The sequence below is a fragment of the Episyrphus balteatus genome, chromosome 4 (genome assembly GCF_945859705.1).
Source record: "Episyrphus balteatus chromosome 4, idEpiBalt1.1, whole genome shotgun sequence".
Taxonomy (NCBI): Eukaryota; Metazoa; Arthropoda; class Insecta; order Diptera; family Syrphidae; genus Episyrphus; species Episyrphus balteatus.
In genome coordinates this window covers 49342621-49364344 of record NC_079137.1, presented here as the reverse complement: position 1 = coordinate 49364344, position 21724 = coordinate 49342621, and the positions used below count along the sequence as shown (strand labels likewise).

At 29.7% G+C, this 21724-nt stretch overlaps 1 protein-coding gene across 1 annotated transcript in view; it reads right to left on the bottom strand.

Moving 5' to 3' along the window:
- LOC129919489 (uncharacterized) overlaps nt 1-21724 on the bottom strand; it is a 108729-nt gene that overhangs the window by 13362 nt on the left and 73643 nt on the right. The window contains exon 2 of the mRNA XM_056000376.1: nt 9708-9934. Within this exon, the coding sequence (XP_055856351.1) occupies nt 9708-9934 (227 nt within the window). The remainder of the gene's footprint in view (nt 1-9707; nt 9935-21724) is intronic.

The window sequence follows — 21724 nt, the reverse complement described above, 5'->3', positions numbered from 1 at the left end:
TTTACAAGAAAGTCAAATCAATAAAAAGCTTCGATGAGGTACGGTTAATATCCTTCCAGCCGATTTTTGAGAAAATCATTTTTTTTTTTCATACTCTCTATATCATTGTAATTTAATAATAAATTTCGAAATAGCAAGTTTTTTTTTTGAGAAAAATTAAATCTTGAAAATATAAGTTTTAACATAGTGAAACATAAAAAAAAGAGTGTCTCTAATGTAATGTACCTAAGTAAGTTGAATGGCCTAAAACTTCTTACAATACTCGCAAAATGTTTTCATATCTAAGACAGGTTAAAAAGTTTGAAGTAAGAAAATCTAGTCTAAATATTACTCAACACTAATTCATTAATTTATTTTGAAGAATTTAATAAATTAATACCGAATAGCTATTTCCGTTATTATGAATAAATAAGTTTTTAAAGTTAAACAAAATAAGCTCGTTAAAATATTTGGACAAATGAACTAATTGTTGTTTCCTTCCACTTATTTTATTATTAATAAATTGAAAGCCTTATTATAACATTTTCTTGATCAAAATACAGCATCAATTTCTAAAAAATGTTGTTACTTTGTTGTTCGAAAAAAAAAATAACAAAACAAACAAGCCTTTGACTAATCGATTTTCAATTGTTAAGACTACATTGTGTTTCCATTTCTTTATAACAATTTTACATAACATCTTATCGTAAAATTCATATCTTTTGCTCCGGTAGGTAATTGTTAATATTTAAAATGCAATTAATTAGTAATTGATAATAGCGACTGGGAAAGGTTTTTTTTTACTTCGTTTTTTATTGTATCTAAAAGAAACGATATTTACAATCAGCCATCAACAGGTCTTAAGATTGACTTGTTTTGCATTCCGTTAGATGGGAATTGCATAGAAAATTAATATTGCAACATAAGTTGGTATAAAAGTTGTTGCAAAACATCGTAATTAAAAATGAGTTTTGTATGTCTACTACGTTCATAGTCATTATTATTTTTTTTTATAATGAGCAAACAGTAGATAGGATGGTCAACAGGTTATTTGCAATAACAAACAAACTGGCGAAAAAAAAAATGTTGATTTGATGTTTTAAACAATCATTGCAATATACTATACTGTTAATTAAATGAAAAAGGTCACTATAATGGCTCTTTGCTATTAAAAATAAATTTGACTATTAAGGACCATAGACTTATTTCCTTCGGTAAAGTTCGTATGTACACACATATATTTTTTAAATATTCGTGTTATTAAGAAAAGGTACCCTTTTCATTCGAATTGCTTCAATATACTATAAAAGCCATAATAGGAAATTCATTAGGTAAAGTGTAAAAATACAAATTTCGGTCGATATTGTACACGGAGAAAAAAGACCTACTAAAAACAAGCGAATTCTTTATTAAATTAAGCGGTTTTCTGCATGATTTTTGTCAAGATGAATTCCGTCTTATTAAATAGAAAAACCTTCTCAATTTTTCAAATTAACAGATTTAAAAGAAATTCACTTAAATTAAGCGGAAAATCATATTATTTTAATGTGGAAACATTTTAATAAAAAAAAATGATGACAGTCACTGGGGATCAATCCTGCAACTGTTGGGTCACTAGGCGAGTGCTTTGCAATCAGCCTATCTCACTGTTAGTTATTCCTAACATTTCTATATGATAAACAGCAAGTAAAAAAAGCTGAAGCCTGATGATAATTTTTGAAGATTTGCTTTTTCTAGGTTTTTTAAGATGAAAATTTAAGTTAAAATAAAATGAAATTCACTTTAAATTTAATAGAATTAAAGCGGATTCCAATTATTTTAAGCGGAAACGGTTTTTCTTCAAGCGGGTGGGATTAAAGTTGGATATCACCTAATTTTAGTCTTTTCTCTTTCTGTATGTATTTTTCACTCATACTTCACTCACTAGCTTCAACCCCTAATTTATTTAATTTTTAAAGCATTCACCTTCAAAAACTCTTAAGATTAATTGTAACAGGTGTGACGTTAGAAAATCGATTCGGCTTATGTTGGTGCTTTTAATGAAGACTTTATTAGGTTAATTTATAAAAACTGTGTTTTTATAACACTTAAAAAATGTTTCGCGTGTGACATATTTTTGTTACGGGTGTGACATAGTATAAAAACGTGTTTATACAATATATAAATATTAAAGAAAATATCAAAAACTTGAAATTTCAAATAAGCAGATATTTACACATTAAAAAAATTATTTGCGTTAAAATCTGAGTTATTTTATGTACATATATAAAAATAATAAATTGATTCGAAATTTTTTTGAGAAAATAAGTTTAATCTAGTGTTTTTAAAATAATTCTTGCTTTAAAAGCTTATAGAGTGCTATAATACTCAAAAACTTCTCATTTTTTTAAGTTTCATCTTCTGCCTAAAGCCTAGTACGCTGCTGATGCGTAACGAAATTTTCCATACAAAATTTCGTTAACGAAATTTGAACGAAAAATTTAGTTTTGATTTTCGTTTTTCAGTATCCGCAGCTGTAGCGAAAAATTGTAGAGTTTTCACTCATTTGTCACTTACTTTTTACTGTCCTGTGCATTTTTCTTGACTCCAAGAGCTGTGTTGCCTTTTTTTTTCACTTTTAATTCATTTATTTCTAGCTTTAAAAATTATTTTCTGTTGATTTTTCTTGATTTCAAATTAATTTTGAATTTTTTTATTTTGACTTTGACAGAATACTCGATGAAAATTTTTCGTTTCGCATCAGCAGCGTACTAGGCTTAATAGTTGTCAACTTGCGTGGAATTACCCAGAAGCAATTTTTGCTTCTGGGTGTGCTCAGTCACCACGCCAACTGTTGAATTTCGTTTTCTCAAAGTTCGGAATTTCACGGTAAGGGTTATCTCATAAGACTTCGTGCAAAAATTCCAAACCCAACCCTTGATACTTTCTCTCTTCAAATTCTTCACCATCATTTTTCACTTTTGTCATCCATTATTACCGCATGTTATTTGAAATATTCCTAATTGAGGAAAAAAGCAAGCCTCAAAGTCACTACCCCAATGTTGCACACTTTTTGTGTTTTCTCACACAAATTATAACAATTTTTTCGAAACACCTTACATTACACAGGTAAGGTACACTTCGCCATTTTAGCAAAAAAAAAAACAATTCAAAGTTAACCAGAGTGAAGTAATAATCTGGTACTCTACTAGACTACCGATTATACCATTCTTCGTCTTCTATCACTCTAAAACCGCACATTGCCTTCAAAAAAAAAACACATCAGGGAGTTCCATCATCACAACAACCATACCCTACCCCAAGAAAAACGCTATACCAACAAACCAACCCGAAATGAAAATGAAAACAAAAACTTTCGACCTAGTTTTGTTTATTATTTCAGACTTGTTGATGATGATGGGAAAATGATTGTCATCTTGCTAGTTGTTGTGTTGTCAGTCAGACAAGCTTAGAACAGGTGGAACAATAAATCTTGAAGTTTGCGTTCAATACATCATCATACGGACTTGTGGAGTCTCTTATAAAAGACTTGACAGCTAACAGCGCTACCTATTACATAACCAAAAAAAAAAACAACAACAAACATAATGAATAGTTAAAACTTACAAAAAATAGAATTAGTGCAAAAACTATAACCAGTTCCGCCCCATTCTCCTCTCAAGCGTCATCACATCACATTTTACCCAACCTCAGAAGTTCGGTATATAGTTTTGTTTGTTGGTACTGGTAGTTACCGCATTTCATTGTCTTGCTATTAGCATCTTTAAGATTTTATCTTTGAAATCCGAGTACGGGTACGAGTACGCTTGCAACCAACTCATTTTCGTCGTCAGCAACACCACGACGCTACGACGACGTGAGTTGAAACGCCTTGTTTCTTAAAGCCTCTCTCACTCCTCTATGGGAGATTCTTATTTTGATACCTCTACCAACTATACCAACTTGCTGGAAGATGGTATCAAGCTGCTCTACATTAGAAGGCCTTTTAATTACCACAAAAAACCAATAAAATACTAAACTCCCACACTTTGTTCACGGATTTCGGATTCGTATACTATCCAAGTGTGGATTTCGTTCGCCTTTATATTTTCGCAAGATAGCTTAGCTATTCTATATCTCTGCGTATCTTAGGTGACCAAACAAATTATGTGTACCGCCAAGATGCGAGAAGAAAACTTCTTGGTCGGGTGGGTATCTGTGGTAGCGAGCGCTGCGATGTGGTTTTTAGTTGCACAAAATAAAAATGCAATTGGACCGAAAAAATAAAAGAAGTAAAAACAGAAAAAAACAGAATTCGAAATCGAACTAATTGAAAAAAAAAAAAAAATGATAAACAAAAAAACCAACATAGTTTTGGATAAGTCTACTTGAATGGAGCGTGTGCGTATCGAGATCAATATTTCAAGTTGTGTGTCTGCTAATAGCTTAGACAGTGGTGATTAAAAGTTGTATGTTACATTTTTATCGACTAAGCCTCGAATTCCCAAGAAATCATAGCTTCTTATTCCATATTAATATAAACTCAACAAAAAATTGTTTATACTTTTCATGATTTCTAGCAAAAGGAGGGTTTTTGTATGTTTTGGTGGTATATATGCGTACAGGCAGGGGCGTATACAGGTTTGCTTCTTGGGGGGGGGGGGGGGGTCATGCCAATTTTTTTTTTTTTTTTTTTCAAAAGTTTTGATAGCAGGCATAAACCTGAAAATGGGCTTTTTTAATTATTAAACATTAAAATTTGTGCGTCTTGCATTTCGAATCGAAAAGTTCCGAATGTAGTTCTAAAAATAACCAAACAAAAACGGTATGAGATTCGTTTAAGTTTAGCGTTAAGCCTTGAAGCCTAGAACTCTGCTGATGTGAAACGAAATTTTTCGTCGGTCTCCACGAGGACAACGAAATGCTTGCGAAATCTGGACCGAAAAATACTCAAAAATTGCAAAACATAAATGAAAAAAAAAGCAAACACGCATCGCAGAAAGACATGCAATGACAAAATGAACAACAAAAACAAACAAAAAAACTCAAAATGTCATTTTTCCACACAGAATGAATGTCCCCGGCAATTATTTGTGTGCGAAAAAGAAGTTTAGACTTTCAATTTCGTTGTGCCGAACAGCGTACTACAGAACGAAAAGTTGAACGAAATTTTTGGTTTACCATTTCGTTGTTTCATTTTTGTATGGGATTTTTCGTTTCTTATCAGCAGCGTACTAGGCTTTAATTTTGACCAATTGAGGCTATCCTCTCCTAAAAATAAAATGTACTGTACGAGTACTTCGATTGAATAATTTGCCTCAAAACAACTATTCATTGTTCATTGCTAGCCCGGAAAGTTAAAATAAAAATCGTTTTTACTTAATAACAGTTTTAACTTTTGAATTAAAAGTCTTCCTAACCTCAGGCAAACCTACAAATACCTGCGAATTTAAAGTTTTTCGGATTGAAGAGATCTAGATAATTTTTCAACTTAATACTTTCAGGCCGCAGACATTTTTTAAATAAACTGTTTTTTGAAAAAATGATTTTTAAATTTTGCAGGGAAATGTGCAAAATTATATTAAAAATATAATTTAAGTATTTTTTGAATAAAAGTTATTTCTTGAATTTTGAATACCTACATGTGGTTTTTTCTCCAAGTTTTTGAAAAAAAAAAGAAAATTAAAGAAATCATTGTCTCAAAGTAGGAAACCTAGTAAAAATTATATTTAAAAATACCAAAATTCATTATTGTTCAGTGTATATTTTTTTTAAGCTCCACTGTGTTTTACTCGACATCAAATATTTTTCCTTGATTAAAGTAAAGTATGTGCGAAAAATGTGAAAGGTATCTAATATTTTTTTTTTCGGTTACGTGATTTATTTTATTATTTTGTATTTTTTTTTTTTCTTATTTTCATTCTTACTTTTATTTATAACGCTCTGTCGCGTTTCGGTCTAATTAACAAATTGCGCATTTTGGTTAAACGAATAGGCAACACTAAGCACCTGTTCGGGCTTGAAACACTTTAAGGTGTTATAGAAATGTATACAAAAATGAGGTAGGTTAGGTAGGTATAAATAATAACAAAAAGGCAAAATGCCACACTTCTAACCAAGTGTTACATTGACAGGGAATTTCAATTTCGTTATAAATTTGCATTTATTTTTTAGTTGAGTAATAGACTATGCCTTATGGCCTTATGAAAGGCAGTATTAATGAATTGAATTAAAAAAAAAATTATTAATTTTCGATGTAAACTATTTTTTTTTTTTTTTTTTTTTATTCAAAGTAAACAGTATACACTTTCGATTTCTATTTATTCATTAATCTTAGTGCTGGCTGGTGTCAGTGTTAATGAGGTCTGGGTCAAATAAAAAGTTTGTTTTGGAAATTAAGCTACTTTCTCACACTAATTATCACGTGGATAGAAAATGTCATGTTTTACTACCAAAAAAAAAGGTGTTTGTTTAAAGTCGAGGTTAATGTTGAAGACAAATCATCATGCTTGACTGATTATTATGATTTTAATGATACTTAAAAAATGTTTACATCGGTAACAAATGTAATATATAATCATAAGTTTTAATTTGTCAAATTTATTAAATGGGAAAAAATGTGTAAACAATTGGGGGAGAAAATATAGCACAGTCATTTTCGATGTTAATAATAAATATTTTTTTTTTTTTTTTTTTTTTTCATTCAACAGGAAACTGTCAAAATGAACATTTTGGTGATAGAAAGTGCTTTTTATCAGACTTGAAGTCCAAGTTGTATCACCGAAAATAAGACCTACAGCCAAAGGATGACAAAAATTACCTTGAAATATTTTGCGTTTGTACAAATTTTAATTTTTAAATCCAATTGCTAAATTTATATTTTGTATTCCAAAATTATGAGCAATACAATAAAAAAAATGTTTGATAGTTTTTTTTTTTTTTTTTGTTTTTAAAAGTTAAAAAAACTTTTTTTGCTGTTTTACTTATGAAGTTTCAAAATTTGAAATGCACGACTTGGTCGCATGAACTTGCTCTACGGGTTCAAGTTGTTAAAATTTATAAGAGTTTTTATATAGAAAATAAGAAAATTTTTATGAAAAAAAAAACATAAAATTCGGTTTTCGTTCCAAAAATAATTTTTTTTTAAATTTTATTTAAGAATTACATATATTAAAATTATGCTTTTTATAAAAAAAAAATCGTTCGAATTGAATATTATTATAATTATTATTTATTTATATCACAGTAAATGTAAAAGAAAAAATATTTTTTTCACTTGGAAAGCGCTTTGGGCTTTCTGCTGATAAAATTGAATAAATATTTTGGAAGAAATTCAGATTTGAAAAAAATGGTTATGTGGCAGATATCGTTAATAATGATCTTCGAAAAAAAAATTCATGAGAAGATAGACTTTGTTTGAAAAATTAACATTTGATTTTTTCAAAAAATTAAAAATTAGACTTTTCAAAAATCGGATTATGACCTTTATTTTTATTTTTGAAGAGTCCCCAAAAAATGCTACATACCAATTTTGACTCATGTGAACCCGGAATACACTTTCATGGCAAATTACTTTGCTTTATATATTATTCTAAATAAAAATTAAACCATTAAAATGTTATTAAAAAGAAAAATTGGGGTGTTATTTCATTTTTCCAAAAAAGGTCAAAACAAGTTAGGGCCTTATTTCATTTACTTTTGAGTCTTTTTTAATTTCGTTGGGGCCTAATTTCGAGGGGCCCCAGCTGCCACCTTCATCCAAGCTATGTTGTCTCTGCGTAATTAGGCTCCAAGAAATAAGGCCAGCATGAAATTAGACCCTAACACTTATTTTGGGGCTTAATTTCATTTAATTTTAAAAACAATTTTGGAGCTTATTTAATTTTTCATAATTTAGATGAAAATGCTAAACTAAATTGCCTTTCAAAAAAAAACTTTTGTGAAATTTGGTTCAGTTAGTTTGGAGGGGTAATATTTCATTATCTAAAATAAAGTTCGTTATATGAAAAAGTAAAATTGGGGTTTTATTTAATTTTTCCTAAAAATTTCAAAACAAGTTGGGGCCTTATTTTATTAACCTATTTGTGGGGACTTTTTTTCTCATTTTGTTGAAGTTTTATTTTATTAGGGCATAATTTGATTATGAAAAAATTCCCCAATTTGGGGCCCTATTTAATTTTTTCTTTTGGGGGTTTATTTCCTGGGGCCTAAATTTCTGGATGATTACGTCTTTCAAAATGTTTTCATTTGCATTTGTATTAATTTATTATTAGAACATGTATTTGTACCTATCTGATTTTATTACTATATTAAAAAAAAAATTGCATAAGCTTCATTATTAAACTGAGTCATTCTTAGCTTTAAAATTTGATTTTATAAAACGCGTGCGATTCATCGAAAGGTGTGAACGCCCATATTTCTCCGCAAGTGTTGAGCATTTCTGTTTTTTTTTTTTTTTTTGTCTGTCATATTAGATTTTCTTGACACGCCAACATCAATATTGTTGAGTAAGACTATAAAGAACTAAAATCAATGTAGGCTTTCAGATTTGATCACTTTTATGGTGCGTGTTCTATTCTTAGGCCTTTATTTGGTATCAGCAGCTTGATATCGATGACAAAAGAAGATTCTTAAAGAGATTGACAGATGGCGTTTATGATGAAACTTCAACCTACACTTGAGATGACTTGAATAGCTTTTATATAACTTGAAGAATTCATTACTTTTAGTTTTCAAAAAGTGTTACGCATTATGAAATATTAAGATAGGTTTAAAAAAATCACTTATGTCACGAATCTTAGGTATAAGTTCGGATCAAACTGATCAACACTCAATTTCCATCCATACTTAACGGATGACCCCCGGAAGACAAGCTACACGAGTTGTAAACATATTCCACTATGCCACAATGCTTACAAAGGTGCTTCAAGATTTTAACCTTTCGTCATGGATTTAATTTATCGCACAGAGCCTGTGTTGATTGGATTATGTTGTTTTCTTTTTGTTAGAAAAGACAAAAAACACAAAAATGAATTAATTTGCATGCAGTTTTTCTATACCTATGAAAAAACAAAACTTTTCAACGTGACCACAGGGAGTATCAAAGCTAGATGTAATGTGGCCTATCGGGCTAACATATCTCCCGGGCCTCCGGGAGCCCGGTACGTCATTAAAGATTTCTTACATCAGTTAGTTTGTTGACTGGTCAATGGGACTTACTGGCAAAAGTAGGTAGATGTTAGTCTAACCTATGTATCTGTTGGATGTAATATTTTTAAAAGTGACTGACAACCGACAATAATTGATATCGGTTTCCTTTGACTCTATACAATGTTATGCCGCTGTTTTTTAAAACCCAAAAGAAAGAAAGAAAAAAGATGATGAATCTTTACAAGTCAGTGAAATGCATATTAAAATTGAATGTATGACGTTTAGACTTTTTGTCTTTCTTTCTTTAAAACCTAAAAATATGACTTTAATGGTTTGAGGTTTGTTAACTGAAATTTTCATTAGTCTTTTCCAAGATGGCCAAAGAAAAAACTTTTTCTTCTTTTTTCATTTCGAATTTTTGTCACGCTTCGTCAATGAAAATAATTATTATTAATTTAGTCATAAATTTCTTCTTTTTAATTGAATATTGCACGAGTAGATACTTATTGAATATAGACATCAACCGCACTCATGTAAAATTTGGTCAAAAGAGAAAACTCAAGATATTTTTATATGGGTGTACGATAATAAGTACTTACCGGAAGATGTTGGGCAAACGGTGAAAATCCGGTCGTTAGCTGTGATTGCGGCACTGATTGTCCATCGTCATTATTAAGGAATATTAGTTGTTCGGGATATGATGATGCGGCACTTGTGAGGGAGTTCCTCGAACCGCCAATGAAAGATGGGGTTCGTGAATTTTGATAAGATGGCACAAAACGATTTTGACCTTGGCTCGATGGCGTGAAGAAATAATTTTGCGGATCTGAAAAGTAAAAGAAATTTAAATAAATGATAAAGAATTGCGTGTATGTAATAATGAAACATTTTAATGGAAAATATTTAAGACCCGCATTTTTTGTCTGATTAACAGGTTTAAAGGCACATTATAAGTTTGTTCCATTTTTTTTTGTTGCCGAAACAAAAATATACTTTTCTGAAGGTTTTCGGTGTGCTGAACTCGAATCTGAAGTCAAAAAAAATTAATCAGCTCCCGCTTTTGAAATATTACCGTTAGAAAATGCAGTCATTCTTTTTTTATTCTTTTATATTCAGTAGTAAATAAATAAAAAAAAATAGTTATTTATACAACTTTGAATTAAATATAAATTTTAAATATACATACTACGCTTATTTGTATATAAAAATGTATGTTTTTTAATTTTTTGGCATTAAACGTGTAAAGAGTGATTTTTGAAAAAGTCTGAAAAAAATGATTTTTTTTAACAAGCTAAATTTCTAAAATTGTAACAATTAAAAATCTGAAAAATGTTCACATGATAGCTACACTTATTAAATTTGAACCTGTAAAGTTTTAAATTTTTTGAACAAATGGTTTGGCTGGAATTTGAAATTGATCGAACAAGGTCCAAGAAACACCATGTTATTCCCATAAGAAACTTCAACCGCTAGGCGGCACGGGTTAGAATTAAGTTAGAGAATTGAAACTTGGGGAATATTTTTTTTAGTTTATTTTCAACCATATAAGATCCTAGGAGCATAGAAATTCTAGTTATTTTAAAATAACGAACACCCTATTGTGCACCTTGAAATTCACATCATGAAAAGCCACATTTTCTATTTACGAAAAAGTAGCATAGATTCCGCAGTTTTGGTCAAATTAAAAAAAAAAAAAATTGTGCCTAAATGTATATTCATTCAGAATATAACCTTACTTTATGTTTTTGTTTGTTTTATTTTGCAAACAAAATTGGGTAAAGTTGAAAAAATTAAGAAAAAAATCACTTTTTCAAGATTTATGGGATAGAAACCTATACTTAATTTGTTTAAACAATAGACTTATATACATCATTCAAAAGGTCTGGAAATCTTCTTTCCAAAAACATGTAACATATTGAGAATTGTTAAAAAAATGAATGAGATATTGGTAGATTACATAGTAAAGTCTGTAAATTAAAAAAAAAAGGGAGGGTTCCAAAAATATAACAAAAATATTTGTATGCATTATTCGACCATACGAACATCCTACACTATGTAATTTCTCGGGTGTATTTTTTTTTTTTTATTTTGTAGCACAGTGATATCTTTCTTAAATGGCTTACGAGAAAGTCAAACACTTAAAATACTGTTTTTTGACAGGTACCGTTCCTATAGTTCAAAAATTATATTATTTTAAGTTAAAAAGTGCCACATTATGTGCCACAGCATTAGTATTTTTGTCAAATATATGTAAATCATTGCAGTCATTTTTGAGAAAAAAAACCTTTTCAAAATTACTCACACCGCATGGAGAACTTTTCACATTATCGTAATGTCATACCTCTCTGTTATATCGACTCGAGTTCGATTTTTTCGCCCCATAAAGTGTCAAATTTGTCTTATTTTTCCTAAAAGGTGAGGCACTTAAATGACCACTTTTACCTTTAACTAGGGTAGAGTTGCTAGTAGCCGGCGCCCCTTAAGGATTCTGTCTCATAAAATAAAGCACAGAAACGTCAAATATCAACATTTTCGAATAATTCTTGAAATAAAATGTACTCTATTTATTAATTTTTCGGTATGGTTTAAAAAAAAAAGTTAATAATAGTTCCCAAAAATATTTTATTTAAGTTTTTGTATAAAAAAGCCGGTTTCTCCTAAATCCGGCCTTTGTTTTCCCATTTCCGGCCACTTACTTTATTGGGTCAAGCTTAAATAAATTGAATGTTTTTAATTTAAATTTTTGTGTTTTAAGAATTTAGAAACAATTTTGATTGTTAATAAGTAATAACATTAAATGATTTAAAATTGTATTTATTTTTCCGCATTTTTTAAACTTTCATCAATAAAAGGGGGCCCAATACAGGAAACTCTTGAATTTTAAAGCCTTTTTTGTGTTCTATCTCCGGCCCCCCTTAAAATTACCAAAATTCACATCTTTTTCCTATTTAAAACCTATTTTATTTGAAGAATAATATATATTTAATAAGAAAAACAACATATCAAAGCATTGGCTCTGAAATTGTTTCCACAAAACATCACTAATTACGATAGTAGGTTTCGGCAGTAAAATTACAAAAAAACCGTATAATACAGTAAAATAAGGAGAAAAGAGGGGTAAATCTCGGAATGAATGTTAGTAGAAATTTTTTTTGCTCAATATCTTCCTTTTGCCATTCTATAACATATCTCAAAAGTCTAGAAAAATCTCATGTCCGCTTGTCGCGATTTCAAGGTCAAATCGCGAAATGGAGATTTTCAAAATTAGCAAAAATAGGCTATGGTATTATGTACACACATGATACATGATTTCAAGGTATTTTTTAATGCTGATTCCAAAAAATCTAAAATCAAGACAATCTGACGTCTCTGGAAAAAGTTATACCTGTTTTTCATCTGTCAACTCATATTATTATAACAGTTGCAAACTTACTGCCGAAAAACCCTTAAAAGTTATGGTAGATGAACCAAATTTTGCATGAAGATTTTAGAATCCATCATTATAAAAAATCAAAACAATCCCTTACAAAAAATATATATACCCACGATATAATGGTATTTTTTGATGGAGGCAATGCCGTCTTTACCATAAGGGCACACGGGGCCCGTGCCCAGGGCCCCCATTCTCAGGGGGGCCCCGAAGGAACGAAAATTTCTGTCACACATTTATTCTCAAAACATTTTTGTCGGGCAGACCATCTACCAAAAAAATTTAGTTTTTATATGGCAACCAAATAAAGTTTTTTCTACACCTATACGGAAAATACAATATGTTTTTTTAAAAATGAAAACAAATTATGTGGCGTAGTATGCGGACATTTAAATCCAAACGACCAAACCCAAATTAAAGGACCATGGGCATTTTGGGCCCAATTTCAACATTGCTCAACAGTGATGAAACGCATGTCAAATGAAAGGTCTTGAGGAGTACTTTAATTTATTATATGGGGGTGAAGTCGAAATCGAGCGCAAAAGTGGTGTTTTGGACCATTTTATAAAATAGTACTAAAAATGAAAAAAAATATATTTAAAAAAAGTGGCAACTCTTACTATAAAGTGTTTCACCTTTTTCAAAAGCTAGACATCCCACCTTTAACTCAGTATTAAAATAATGTTATTTCTATCAATAGTTTTCGAAAAAAATGATTTATAAATAAAAAAATATAAGAAAATAAGGTAAAATCAAAATATTTAGTACTAATTTTTTTTTCACTTTAATATTTGTATAAACCTTTTTATGTCAAAATATTCATTAAAATCTGTTGTGTCGTTTACATTAAGAAATCGGTTCTATGGCAAGTAGGTACCGTTAATAACGGTTCAAAAAAATATTTTTCTTATTTCAAAAGTGCATCCTTATTTGCAGCATTACATGTTTTTTTTTTTTCAAAGCAAAATCCTTATCCGTTTTTGAGAAAATTGCAATATCTAGAAAACTTTATATTGGAGATATCCGTTAAAAAGGAGACATTAAAATAAAATAAAGTAAAACAAAATAAAATAAAATAAAATAAAATAAAATAAAATAAAATAAAATAAAATAAAATAAAATAAAATAAAATAAAATAAAATAAAATAAAAAAAAATAAAATAAAATAAAATAAAATAAAATAAAATAAAATAAAATAAAATAAAATAAAATAACGTCTCTTGAAAATCACGTACATATCGTCTGTATCGAGTTTTTAGCGAATCTATCAATCCGTTTGAGCTTTTTTTTCCAATTCTTCAAACAGAAACTTATAACCGGTACAGGGAAATTATTGGCAGTATAAAATGTACAATTATTGGCAGTGGCAACGTTTGATGTCTCAATGCGCGTATTATTGGCACCCCCTACCAATAATAAAGACACTAGGTACTTTATATGGAACGATATATTGGCAGCCCTTTTTAACCAACCATTGCTTTTTAGCCAACCATTGTACTTATTTTACTTTCCAAAAGGGCCCCAAATTCTTGTGTGCCCAAGGGCCCCAAGATAGTTAAAGACGGCCCTGGATGGAGGAGCAAATTTTAGGATATGCACTAAAGAAGATTCTTGTTCATCTTAGAAACAAGTTGTAATAGGCTAATTTTTTCATTTTAATCTTTGTTTGGATATTCTCTAACTACCCTCAAAAATCTAAAAAAATCTCATGTCCGCAAGTCCTAATTTTATTGGTTTGAAAATAAGGTGCAGATTTTAAAAAATTGGAAAACTACACTTCAGATATTTCTGTCAGATCAACATGAATAAGGTGCATTACTTTTCAGGGATGGTCAGGTTGACTTGTTTGTGAGTTTTGTTGGAATTAGTGTTAAAAAATACCTTTAAATCATGTCGCTTATGTTGGTATACATATAAAAATTTAAACTTTTCTTATTAATTTTTTAAAATCTTATTTTCTTATTTTCAAACCAAGAAAATTAGGACTTGCGGACATGAGATATTTTTAGATTTTTGAGGCTAGTTAAAGAATATCCAAACAAAGATTAAAATGAAAAAATTAGCCTATTTGCACTTATTTCTAAGATGAACAAGAATCTTCTTTAGTGCATATCCTAAAATTTGCTCCTCCATCAAAAAATACCATTATATCGTGGGTATATATATTTTTTGTAAGGGATTGTTTTGATTTTTTATAATGATGGATTCTAAAATCTTCATGCAAAATTTGGTTCATCTACCATAACTTTTAAGGGTTTTTCGGCAGTAAGTTTGCAACTGTTATAATAATATGAGTTGACAGATGAAAAACAGGTATAACTTTTTCCAGAGACGTCAGATTGTCTTGATTTTAGATTTTTTGGAATCAGCATTAAAAAATACCTTGAAATCATGTATCATATGTGTATATACTACCATAGCCTATTTTTGCTAATTTTGAAAATCTCCATTTCGCGATATGACCTTGAAATCGCGAAAAGCGGACATGAGATTTTTCTAGACTTTTGAGATATGTTATAGAATGGCAAAAGGAAGATATTGAGCAAAAAAAATGTCTACTAACATTCATTCCGAGGTTAAACCCTTATTTAACTGGATTAGTACCCGATTGGATCACTTCACAAAAAGTTATTTTTTCTAAGAAAACTGAATAACAAGAATAATAAAAATATTGTAGTTTTAGGAGAGACATTTAAAAGAACAGCATAAGAGCAAAAATTTGGAATAAATCCTACGAAATCACTAGTTATATCGATTTTTCTGAAAGGTGGCCGGCTACTGGAGAGGGCCGGAATTATTCAACTCTACCCTATTTTTTAAACACACACAAAATTTTTTTTAATGCAATTTTTTCAGTTGTTTGCTGCTTTCAACATTTCATGTGCAGGATGTGGACTTTTATTTTCAACAGATTTATTTAATAAGTATCCAGTATCTAATGGTTTTAGGAAACTGATGCATTTATGAAGAAAGTTTCTCCTATAAACACAAAAATTTTCTTTCTAACACACTAAGCATGAAATAAGTAAAAATCTTAAAATGGAACGCTACTTCCTGTAATGTATACTGTACATTTTACATTTTATTCAAGTACTTAAATTATTTAAAGACATGCACAAGCAATCCATCACAAAAACCAAATCATTAAGACACTTTTCGTTATCCAAAAACCGAAAAATTAATCTGTATTATATTTTTAAAGGTGTCCAAATTACCTAATAAAAAACACCATTCAAAACCACAAATGTTTGTCCATCCAAACAAGCAGTTTTCGTGTTCAACTAATATTTCAAAAAAAAATAAACAACAACTCAACAGCTGTGTACTATGTGTGAGACAATAAAAACAACACTTATCTATTTCTGACCTCCAATTTGTCGAAACACTTTTACGTGATAAAGACTCGTATAAAAATTCGTAATTTGTACTATCGCGTTTTTTTTTTAATTGATTGCTTGGTACCTATATTGAAATGTGTGGTGGCTTTTGTTCTCTCTCATCATTATTATCATCATCAAATTTCTTTGAATAGATCATCGTCATATCAAACTCATAAAATTATAGGTATCTTAACTTTCCCTCCATTATTATGTTTAGGCCTATAAAATACAAGACTATAGTTTGAGCAAACAATAAAGTGTTATTTTAATAAGTTCAATCAATCAGACTGTCACTATCGCATTATGATGGTATTATCTCCCCACAAAATGTGCTAACAACAACAACAATAGAAACACTATAATCAAACAAATTAAAGTAGAAACTATTTTTAGCTTGTTTTATTGTTGTACAAATTTATTAATAGCTATTTTGTGTTGTTATTTTTCTAAACAATAAATTATTATAAAAATAGATTACAAAATTAAAAAAAAAAAAAAAGAATGTATTCTTTCACAATTTGTACGGGACCTCTGAAAACCTATTTGAAAGGTAGCCACAGGTACGGCGAATGAAAGAACGATTCATTCTACCTTCTTTGATTAGAATTTTCAATCAGAATAAGATCAGAAAACTCTTGCCACTCGTTAGAAGGCACTGAAATTATAAAAACTTCTTTCCATTTAACTACACCTCAGCTGGGAATCGAACCGCGGCAACAAGAGCCTCAAGTCAACGCGCAGACAAACAGCACCACCGTGCGATTAAATGATGAAGTGGAATATAGCAAATAAGAAAGGGAAGAAACTGTGAATTGAAGTATACACAAAAAAAAAAAATGTATTGTGACGCATTCATTGAACTTTGTATTAAAATAGATTGTATGAATGTTTTGTGAGAAAGTTTTGCTGATAAACAAATTTTTTTTAACGTTTTTTTTAGAAAAATACTACACACAAAAAAAAAACAGTTCTCTTTAGTTTTTAGTCAAGAAGAATAATTTGTAGGATTATGCAAAAAAAAAAAAAAATAATGTGATCATGACGGGGATCGAACTCGAGTGCAAAAGTTGAACGACTCATCACTTACATTTTTATTAATGTTTACAAAAAATTGTCACATAAATTTTTTTTTGTATCACTTAGATACCATTTCGACATACATTTCAAATTATTCCATGTTATTTGATTAAAATAACAAATATAAAAATATCAAGTAAAACATTATGCGAGTTTGAAGTGATATAATTTCTAAATGGTGCTTGATACAAGAAAACTTTGTATGACAACTTTTTGTAAAATAACATCAGCTACAATTTTGTGGAACATAACTAAAACCTACCGTTTTTAAAATAAACAATATTGTGAACTTTGACCCCTTATAATGGGATTAGCGGAAAGAGGAAATTTTAGGACTTTTCAAAGGCTGTGAACCATTTTAACACCAAGCTATATACCAAAAAACAGCCTGTTAAAAATTTTTTCCTTGAAAAAATCTATTTTTCCTGGACTTTAAGGGAAATACCTATCGATTGGGACGTTACAGAAGGCCTAAATAGTCCAGTGCATTTATGATGTTCATACATGGTATGGAAGACCCAGCAGTTTGTACCACCCCCAAATTTTTTTTGCTCATTCGATAGAGCATTGGCTGAATATCATTACCCTGATTTTTCTCACTCGCGAAATTCAACTTTCGGCCGCCATCTTGGATTTTAGTTTTTGTTGAATATCTCGATTTCTATTTATCCTACATAAAAGTTGTGTATACACTTTTTCATTTCGTAAAAAAAGGGTATTTTTTAACAAAAAAGTATTAAAAACTTTTGTATTTATAGAGATAGAAAAAAAAGTTGTATAGCAGAGTTGTAGAGAATTTTAGGGTGAATAATCTTTTCTCGGCACGTTTTTTCATAATTTTGATAAAAAGTCCTCAAAACTTTAAAATTATCATTTTTTTCGATATTTTTTACTTTTTTGGCTTGTAACTTTTTTAATATTCAGAATATCGAAAAAGTGTTCTTAACATAAAAGACGCGAAATTTAACTGCCTACGTTTCTTGTATACACAATTTTTATGTAGGATAAATAGAAATCGAGATATTCAACATAAACTAAAATCCAAGATGGCGGCCGAAAGGTGAATTTCGCGAGTGCGAAAAATCAGGGTAATGATATTCAGCCAATGCTCTATCGAATGAGCAAAAAAAATTTGGGGGTGGTACAAACTGCTGGGTCAAATTATAAATGCACTGGACTAAAACGAAGAATTATCGATTTTCATCGAAATGCACAAGGTTCTTTTAAAACTATTGCCTGTTTATAATGCATAGGGATACTCTTAACATCAACCTAAACTCAAAAGTAAAAGCCCGCTGCGCATTTCCATGAAAATCGATATTTTTTTCGAAAAAAGACCTCCTACTTTAACCTCAAATATCTCTGATATTTTAAAATGTATAATTCTAAAAAAATACTTCAGTGAACTCTACTTATCTTGGCCCATAGCTGATAATTCTTAGTTATTTTTATTTTCACTTAATACCTACGAAGAAAAAATTTGGATGATTAATTACTAAAACTGGATGAAATCAATGGTATCAAACTTTGCACTTTGATGCTTCACTTTTTCACCTGTTGTGCTTAATTCATGATATAAATCTTAGAAATAGATAGGGAAGAACATAAGTACTCATGAAATAAAACAAAAAAAAAACGTAAAAGTTATAATAAATTTAAGAAATGCCTACTTTTGGGCATCCCTCCCATATAGTAGGCCACAGTGTGTGACGTATGACAATCAATTCAGTTAGCTTCGGGTATTTATAAAGTTAAGTCGTAGAGAGCTGTGTTTTTATGATAATACAAAAATGTAACAGGTTTAACATATTTTTGTATCGGGAAAAGAAATCAATAACCTTAATTTTCAAATATTTGAACAATAAATAATTTATTGAGGATAGAATCTGCGTAAACATCGGAATAATTGGATCGAGATTTTGTTTAAAAGTTTTTTTTTTCAATTTTTGACAAAAATACTTCACAGACAATATAGTACCTAGCTTTTAAAATATCTTTCTTCAAAAAGTTTTTTAAAAGTGTTATACTTTCAAATCTTTTACATTTTTTTTTTATTTATAGTCCCGCCAAATAAGGCAAAAAAAAGGATGATATAATAGCAAATTTTATGATAAAACATACCGTTTTTCTGAAAATTGTTAAAAACCCGTTTTTGTGACTTTTGACTCGAAGTACAAATTTTTCCAGGGGTTAGATTGATAAGGACTTTAAACCTATATTTCATTTATGATATTTAATGGTTTCAACAATTTTACCAATTTTCAGGTTGCTGGGAATTGTTGCTCCCTCGGATATTTAATTGACCGGACATTATATTGATAGTACCTACATAAAAACAAATTATACTAATACTAATTATTATTTCAGTTAAAAGTGATGTTAGTATTTACGTAAGTATCATCTCTTTATTTCTATTAGTGTTCAACTTGCGTAGAATTTCTCATTTAAAACATTTTTGTTGAATTAAATATCAGAAACACATTTAGCTTAACTTTATAAATAATAAGAATTATTACTTTAAAGTTTAAACAACTTATAAAATTATAATTAAAGAAATTTTAATAAATTATATTCATGTAATTGCAATCCCATTGGGATAAAGGACCTTATATCAACCGCAAAGGTATATTCATAAGGACGCAAAATTTTTATATGGTAATAAATTTGCCTTAGCCATTCAACTAGTAGCCTAGTAGTTATCATAAATCAAACTACAAATATTTTATATTTACAACAAATAATAAAAATCTGCAAAAAAAACATTAAAATGCGTAGTCCGACCTGACAAAACCACTGCCATTATTTTGTTTACACGATTCGCTTAACTGAACACGTTATAATGCCATACTATTGACGATGGACGCATCGTAAGGTGCTGATGTTGCCTTGCTTCAAGAAAAAACACCACACTTTTTTGACCATGGCACCTTTTGACTGAACAAAAAAAAAACTAAATTTAAATATGAAAACGCATGCATGCATGACATGATGGCAAAGGCGCTAAGGCGGTCGGTGGCAATAAGTTATAGCGCATCTCCATAACGATAATGTTGTCTGGAGATACAATAAACCTTAAGATTTGGTTCTTTTGTCCAGCTTAGGTGTACCTATAAGGTTGTAACTTTTCAGTGTTAAATTGTTTTTTTTTTTTTTTCATTTTGCCAATGTTTGCCCCTAGAATATTGTTACTTTATGAGAAACATTTTTCATGTTGCAATGGAGGCAATAATAATAATTTTAAAATTTGAACATTTTTTATGTTCTCTCTGTTGTTGCAAGTTATACAAATTGTGACAGCTTAGTAGCTATTAAATTGTTCAATAAATTAAAAATTTATTTTGTCATTCCGGAAAAATAATGACAATATTCTAAAATAAAATGCACGATTGGGTCGCACGTACTTGCTCTTGTAGTTCAAAGCATCTTTATCTTAAATATCTATTGGAAATTTAAGATTTTGTGGAGAAAAAAAAATAAAAAAAAAAAAAAAAAAAATCGAAAGTTAAAAAATTCAATTTTTTAAATATTTTTTGAAAAACTTTTTTTTAAATTTTTTTTTTACATTTTACACTTCAATACCTATGATGTCTGTAAATTTTGAAAAAATTGACTTAAGCTTTGATGAAATATATGAACTTAAAAAACATGTCAATTTTTGAAAAACGGCAACGCCATATTTCCGCTCTCGGCATTTTTTGAGAAAAACTAAAAATGCAGTTTTGTTAGAATCAATAAGAGTACTGCGCACACCAAATTTAAACGAAATCGTTAGAGCCGTTTTCGAGAAATTTGAAATACCTCGAAAACGTTATATGGGAGATATGCGTTAAATTGTAGATATTAAAAAAATAAAAAAAACGGTCCTAGGGAATTACGTAAAAATCATCTGTACCAAGTTTCAAGCAAATCCATCCATCCGTTTAGGCCCTAGCTCGATGTACAGATGGACGCACAGACGCACAGACCGACGGACGGCATGACGAAAACCACTTTTTTGATCTTCTTCATCATCGTAATGTTGGTTTTGATTAAAACCTCGATTTTTTTTTCTACACGAAACCAATACTTGCCCTATAGAGCAAGTAAAAAAGACGTGATTTGTGCTAAAAATGAACATTAACTTAAAAATCGATCAAATTCTGTAGAAGTGTAGAAATGGGAGACGAACACAATTCTGAAATTTTGAATCCAGAAAACCCAGAATCCCAAAAATCCAGAATCCAGAAAAGCCAAAATCCCGAAAATCCAGAAAACCCATAATCCACAAAAGCCAAAATCCCGAAAATAAAATAGAAAAAGGAAAATACACTTTCAAAAATTGTGTTTCAATGAAATTTGAATTGAAACATAAAATTAAACACCAATTAAATACAAATTTATATTAATTTTTTTGGGATTTCGGGAACCCATTCGGGATTTTGGGTTTTTGGGGGTTTTGGATTTTTGGGATTCTGGATTTTCGATATTTTGGGTTTAGGAGATTTCGGTTTTTCGGGATTTTGGGTTTACGAGATTTAGGTTTTCGGGATTTAGACCCCAACCTTCTTCTCACTTTAAAGGTAAAATATTTGTAATTTTCTTCCGATCGACAACTTATATAAGGTCAAGACAGTCGCTACAAGTTGTGCACCTAACCCAAACCAGTTAACAGCTTTAATACAACTCATAACTTGCTAGCATTCCTATAATCTCCCTTAACTTAGCTATAGGTGCATTTCTTTAACTACAT